The sequence below is a fragment of the Priapulus caudatus genome, unplaced genomic scaffold (assembly GCF_000485595.1).
Source record: "Priapulus caudatus unplaced genomic scaffold, Priapulus_caudatus-5.0.1 Scaffold340, whole genome shotgun sequence".
In the NCBI taxonomy this organism is placed as follows: domain Eukaryota; kingdom Metazoa; phylum Priapulida; class Priapulimorpha; order Priapulimorphida; family Priapulidae; genus Priapulus; species Priapulus caudatus.
In genome coordinates this window covers 305,810-312,755 of record NW_014577401.1, presented here as the reverse complement: position 1 = coordinate 312,755, position 6,946 = coordinate 305,810, and the positions used below count along the sequence as shown (strand labels likewise).

General features: G+C 42.9%; 1 protein-coding gene across 1 annotated transcript in view; it reads left to right on the top strand.

Annotated features, from left to right (window-relative positions):
- Nucleotides 1–3,242, top strand: part of LOC106809250 — a gene marked incomplete in the record, with an annotated part of 4,833 nt that extends 1,591 nt beyond the window's left edge. The window contains 4 exon segments of the mRNA XM_014812257.1: nucleotides 530–739; nucleotides 2,068–2,158; nucleotides 2,161–2,960; nucleotides 3,168–3,242. Of these exon segments, the coding sequence (XP_014667743.1) occupies nucleotides 530–739; nucleotides 2,068–2,158; nucleotides 2,161–2,960; nucleotides 3,168–3,242 (1,176 nt within the window).
- Between the last annotated feature and the right edge of the window lie 3,704 nt (nucleotides 3,243–6,946).

Genomic DNA, 6,946 nt, shown 5'->3' with positions numbered 1-6,946 from the left:
TGCGAATGTTCATTATCATATCAAGAGCGTATGCTCAGACAAGATCGAAAGTCAGAAAACGTGTGGTCACAGGACTCTCACGTTGGAGTACATGACACCACTACCACCGACTGATCATAGCTAGCTTTATATACTGTAAGAATAGAAATTAATGCGAGATATTTATTAATGCGAAAAATGCGATAAACGCTAACTCGCATTAATATATATCTCGCATTAGAAAGTACTTTATATAGTAGATCAAAGTAAAACTACACACACCCGTTAATAAAGAAATAATGAACCGTAATATAATGAATGTAAAATAGCACCTGTATTCTCTCTAAGTACAAATGCACGTACTAGTATACTAGTACTACTACTCAAAGATATCCTACACATTCACAATTTTGTGGCCTGAACGCGGAGTGGTTAATCAATGACTTCTCAACGACATATATGTCTCGTATGTGTCATATTATGCTACTGTGAGTAATGTTTGACATGTTGTTGTTACAATATCAATTGCCTGCACTGGTGTATGTTCCAGGCTCATGATGACTTCACAAAACTTGTGGGAAAGGCGTACTTCCTTGACTACCTGATGGATTTCTTCAAGATGGAGGACATAGATGATGAACCACACCATTCTGATATTCCTAGCAACATCAAACTCGTCCACAAAGAGAAGAAAGCTGCAGTTGCGTCGTCAGTAATGGACAAGCTCTTGGATTCAATCCTTAACCAGTTCGACATGCAGGTAATGGCACTAACTGTAATCTTTGTCAGGGTTCCCATACCAGACCCATACCAGTAACTAGAAATGAGCAGTTGTCGCCAACTACATGTATCCCCCGTGATCTAGTATGAATAGAATATCTCTGTAAGGACGTAGAAGGCAGGTAAAGTTAAATAAGTCACAAAGACAAAGGTTTGTTAGACAACTGGTGTGCTCAGATGTGCAAGTATATGGAATCTGGTTACCCTAGGAGGCCGAAGAGGAGATGTAAGTCGACGGTGAAGGTCCAAACTAAGGTCAAGGGCAGTAGGTGGTTTTGGTATGCGACAGACCTTCTCCCAAGATGTGTAAGCATACCAAGTTTGGGTCGCGCTAGGTCAATTAGGGGCTGAGTTAGAGAGCGGAAGAGAAATATGATCAAGGTCAAGGTAAAGGTGAAATAAAGGTCGAATGACCTGGTGGGCAGTTTTTTACCCGATCTCGGATCATCTTCAATTTGGCATGAAGGTGCGTTATGGTAAAGCGAAGACGCAATCGTTTTTGGTGTGGGCGGAGTCATCGTTGCCATGGTAACAACATTTTTGTGGAATATGTGTAGAACCTGTAACTTGTGCTTTTTTTACCCGATTGTCATGAAATTTGGCACACAGGCCGATATAACATGTCTTGATGACAATCATAAATTAAAATGAATTTAAATACAATATTAAATTTTAATTTTTATTTTAAATTTTTAAATTTTAATACAAATATAAATTTCATGATATCGGCGTAAAAAGTGTAGAGTTACAGGTTCTAGAATATTTCGACAAAAATGTTGTTACCATGGCAACGATGACTCCGCCCCACACAAAACAATAGGTGTCTTCGCTTTACGATAACGCACTTCTTTCGAAATTGAAGATGATCCGAGAAGAACTGCAGCCTGTAGAGCGTTCACAGGAATCTCTAGCGGCGCGCGGCAGCGGCGGCGGCGCGACGATGCCAAACCCATAGTATCCCCACGAACTTCGTTCGGGGGATACAATTACGCAGAGAGGTATAGTACATCATTTGATCGGCTGGCACTGGTGAAGGAATCACCTTCTATATTGGTCGAGACATCACATGGCATCAATAAAACAATATTGGTTGTATTAGCCATACTATGAGCCATCGAACAATGAATTGACATAATTGAAAGTCCATAATTATATATTTTGTTTAATTCTTTAAACAATAAGACATTTTAACATCAAAATGAAGTGTACAACAGAACATAATATATAGCATACTGAAATCTTTCCATTCACAGACAATGACTTATCCAATGCAAAGAATTGACAATTTGTGCATTGTTCTCTTTGTAGGACGGAGAAGACCCGGCCAGCAAGAAAATGCACATACAGGTTTTCTACAGAAATGTCATGATTACAGACTTTGTCTCGGCGGTGACGATGGCCATGTTTGTTTCGATCTTTCAATCAACGTGCAAGTGTTCACGATAAAGATAGCAGAAGGAAATCTCAATATCGGATGTACTGTATTACCAATATCAGGACTTCCCATCATGGTCCGGAGGGTGGCAGACAAAGTTGACCCTGTGGATGATCTGTCCAACTATGTCCTGCAGTACCTCCAATGGTACTTCATCATGATACACCTGAGTGATGCCATACATGAAGGAGATGTGATTCGCACAAATGTGATACTCAAGGAGATGATTCCATTCTTCTATTCACACTCCTATCTCTCCAAGTACTTTGTGGAATGTGTCGACTATATACTGAAAACCGAGGTTTTGCTGCCTCCTGCCATTGGCATGAGAGTGAGAGCTGCATCCTTTGTGAGCACACATGGAGGGAATGGTAACAACAAACCAACAGACCTTCAGAAAGAAAATGAGGTGAAAATGATCAAAGAGCTGATAAAAGGATTGGGTTCGAATAAAACAGAACAGTCAATCATTGCAGTTTCAAAGGCTGCTCCAGTAATGATGGACATTTGTGCAAACTTCGACAAGATGCTTCAAACTCCAAAGCACGGCACTACCCACAAGAAGCGACCAGCAGATGAAGATTTACAAACACTTCTTAGAACTCTGAAGACGGTAAACATTTGGGGTAATGCCTGTCGCACTCTTCACGCCTTCAAGGGTATTGCAAGATCTCCCTTCAAATTTGATAAGACATCGTTTTCCGTCTGTTGTACTGAAGTTGCCAGAACACCATCAGAAACCTACAGATGGTTTCTGATGTCGATGGTCAGAGTGATGATGATTAATGGCCTTGAATCAACTCGGTTATTCGATTTTCGGCGTCGATCGAGCCACTCCCGTTGATTCATTGGATTCCGGTTACAGTGATACTGTCAATCTACAATGACAACGTGTTTATTTTGGAATCGACCAGTGATAGTCCGTCATGTCCTCCCTTTTGTTAATTTTGTGTTCTCAGTTGATCCATAACAGGATTGCTTGATTGGGATCTACAGTGATACTTACAGTGTATATTTGGGATCAACAGTGAAACAGCTGTTCATTTGATCTACTAGAGAGGGAATGTGAAAGAGGACTGAGGAGACTACGGGACGGAAATTTATGAGAAAGTTCATGAGTTTTGCTATCTGAGGTTGTTATGGTGCGGACTGTGAAGGTGGGTACAGACAGAGAAAAAAAAAACTCCCCCTCCTTTGGTGCCCCGTCCACGATCACACGGAGCACACTTCCACTCCGAACGCGTGGTTGACGGTGGCTGTACTGGCCGGAGCGCGGCGCGAAGTAGAGCAAGTGCGCGGTAGCGAAGCCGAGCGGGTTGCTAAGGCAGTGATACGCAGCGCCAGGCCAATAAAACAGACAACCAACGCGTTAGCGCAGCAAGGCAAGCGCGTGGCGGTTAGTTGCAGTAGACGCAAAGTATGCAGGCAGCGCGCGAGGTCGTGCATAGCAGCAGCAGCGAGCATGTGCAGCGCAGCAGCAGCGCGCAGCCTAGTAGCAGCGCAGCAGTATGCAGTGCGCAAGCGCAAGCGTAGCAGCTAGCAAGCGAGCAGCAGCACAGCAGTGCGCGCCAGCTAGCAAGCTAGTTGGCGCCAGCGCCGCAGTATAGCCGCAGACAGCCGTAAGTTAGTGCAGCAGCAGCAGTGCAGCAGCGTGAGAATGCTGTTGTTAGGGCAGCGCAGTTATAGCGCAAGCGTCAAGTGCGTAGCGAGCAGCGCAGCAGCTAGGGTAGTCAGCCGAGCGCAGTCGCGAGCGCGGAGCAGTAAAATGTGTGACGGAGACGAGAGCAGCACAGCTTTAGAGCAGCAGCGCGCATAGCAAGCTCGAGCAGTGGGCGGCGAGCCTATGAGTGCGCAGCGCACGCAGCAGCATTAGCTTTAGAGAAGCGTAACACAGAGATGCTATTCGCGCTTTAAAGGAGCAGACTTCGCAGAGTAGCGGCTAATGGCTGCAGCTCCGTAGCTAGCGCAGCTAGTAGCAGCAGTTATCATGATGTTAACAAGAGAGTCTATGACTCAATGCCGTAGTTATTTACAACCGTTTTGTTATGTCTTTATTACCTCTTGATCATTATTACTTATTGTCCATATCTCAATGTTTGGTAATCAACATTTTCTATTCGTTGACGTGTTTGTGGATAGATGTAACATTGTTGATCTTTGGTTTAATAAGATATGGGACGAAGAAACCGATGACATAATCAACATCTGTGATGTGATGTGTTGGAAGTTGTCACAGAAAGCCGAGAGAAAATTGCAGATATACTTGCCATATATAGATTGTATCAGAAAAAACATCTATTATGCTAGGAATTATTTCGAGTTTTTCGTTCCATCGACTTTCCCTGCACTAAAAAGTCTTGTCTCGGGGGAAAAAAACGTCGGCTGGTTTGTGAAATCCGGTTTTATATACGGGAACCGCGGGTGGAAAGTGTCTTTGGGTGGCTTATTTGAACAGAATCAGAGTGAATGGTGCAAAATATATTGAGAACGATGTGCATTCAGAAGTCGTATTGCTAAGATACATAGCTGGAGATTAAATGGCAGGATTAGGAATTCAGTGATAACCCAGTTACTGATGTGTGTGCAAAAGAGAGTGATGTTGTGGTCTTGAAGGAGAGAATACAGTGTAAACGATTATTAGAACTGGCGCAAGATGCCAGAAGACTACAATGGTTGGGCGTTGTGAATAAAAAGCACGTTCGGACGAATGCGTAGACGCGAACGGAGGCTAGTACTGAGGTTTGTGGAAGAATGTTTAGAGATCCCTGGAATAAATGGATACGTTCCGCGTTTGGAAAGACCAAAGAGAACATGGATAGGTCGGAGCGCAGTAGCATTGTCCCCGTGACCGCTTAAGAAAGATCTGAAGGTCACCGAACTTGTGACATAGAGATGAAGGGATCAACGCAAGACAGGAGAACGGTGGAGAGGATATATGCTGCAAAGTCCACATCAGGCACGGCAAAAGATGGACTATTAACGAAGATGATGACTGATGATTGGTTTTTGATCTACATGATGATATCCTCAGTTTTGTCATGTTAACTGAATTACAGTGCGATGTCGAGTATGAAACGTTACGTATGCGCTGTTTGTTTTTTGTTCATTTGTAAGTTGCCGGAATGTCACAGTTGGTAAACTGCTCTAGTGTGGTCTATACTGCAGTGGCCGGAATAACTGGTTCGTTTCAATTTTTGTTCATATTTACGGTGAACTGGATTATTTCCATGATTGTCATTTTTTACAAGTGATAACACGTCGGATGTCGTGAAAAACGTGGCGAATGTGTGACGTTACAATTGCCGCAGTGTATTATCTCAGTGATTATCTTCGAGATGTTGTCATTATACTTAGTACTAACGAGTATCAGTTGTCATATACACAGTGATTTCAGTGTTCGGTGTCATATACAGGTTGATCTGATAACATCCTGTGTTGTTCATATACAGTTGATAACTGTTTTGTTATATACCAGTGTATCAGTGTACTGTGTCATTACTACAGTAGATAACAGTGTTGTCAGTATACGTTCCAGTGATAACGCGTAGGTGTTTTGTCTCTTTTAACCGTTGCGTCAATGTCCTGTGCGTTGCGAATGTCGTTTCTGAAACGATTGAAGAGGATATCCAGTGTTTGTTATCTACAGTTGATATTCAGTGTTGTTCAGTATACTGTCAAGTAGGCAAGGAGAGAAACGCGGATTTGTACAAACTGTAGTGATAACAGTGGTGATTAATTGCGCTTGTCATGTATTACTTACAAGCTAACTTCAAATTTCTGTATAATAGTAGCGCGCAATGGCGTGTTGTCATATTACTGAGTCGGTCGATGATAACGCGAGTGTTGGTAAAACCTTGTCCCTCTACTACCCAGTCACCCCACTCACAAAACCCCTCTCCCCCCTCCCTCCTTCCCTAGCCCCCTCCCCCCTTCCTCCCTCCCCCAACCGGCTATAACAGACGCTCAGTTCTCATATTATCGATGCTGAACTGTTTTGCTCAGTGTAATACGTTGACGTGATATCAGGTGTTGTCATATACTAGTTGATAACAGTGTGTTGTCATATACAGGGTGATAAGGGTGAGATAAGCGTGAGGGTGAGTTCGAAAGATACATGATGATCAGTGTTCGTCGCATATACAGTGATATCAGTGTTGTCATAATTACAGCTGATACAGTTGTCATATAGCGAGTGATATCGAGAGGGTAGTTTCATATACGAGCTGGAATGCGAGATGTGTTAGAGTCTAGTTAATTACTCAGTGTAACGTGTGATGTCGAGTGGTGAGACGCAGGAAGTCGAGATAACAGTGAGAGCGAGAGGAGAGAGAGGAGAGACGAGAGAGGAGAGATGAGAGTGTTTTGGATGACATCATACGATGGATTAACGCAGTAGTTGTCCATATACATTGATATCAGTGTGTGTCATATCAGTTGGATAAAAACAGTGTGTGTCAATATTACAGTGATAACAGTGTTGATCAATAATACGAGTGATTAATGGGGATGAATAGGAGACGAGAAGTGAGAGGAACGGTATGTCATTTACAGTGATGAATCAGGTGTTGTCCATATACAGTTGATAGCAGTGTGAGAAGAGAGTAGATGGGAAGTGTGTTTTGTCCATTACGAGTGATTCATCAGTAGTTATGTCATTACCACAGTCAGTGCGACTCCAAGTGTTGTCAATATACAGTGAATATCAGTGTTGTCAATATACAGGTGATAACTGTGGTTTGTATTCTATGTTAT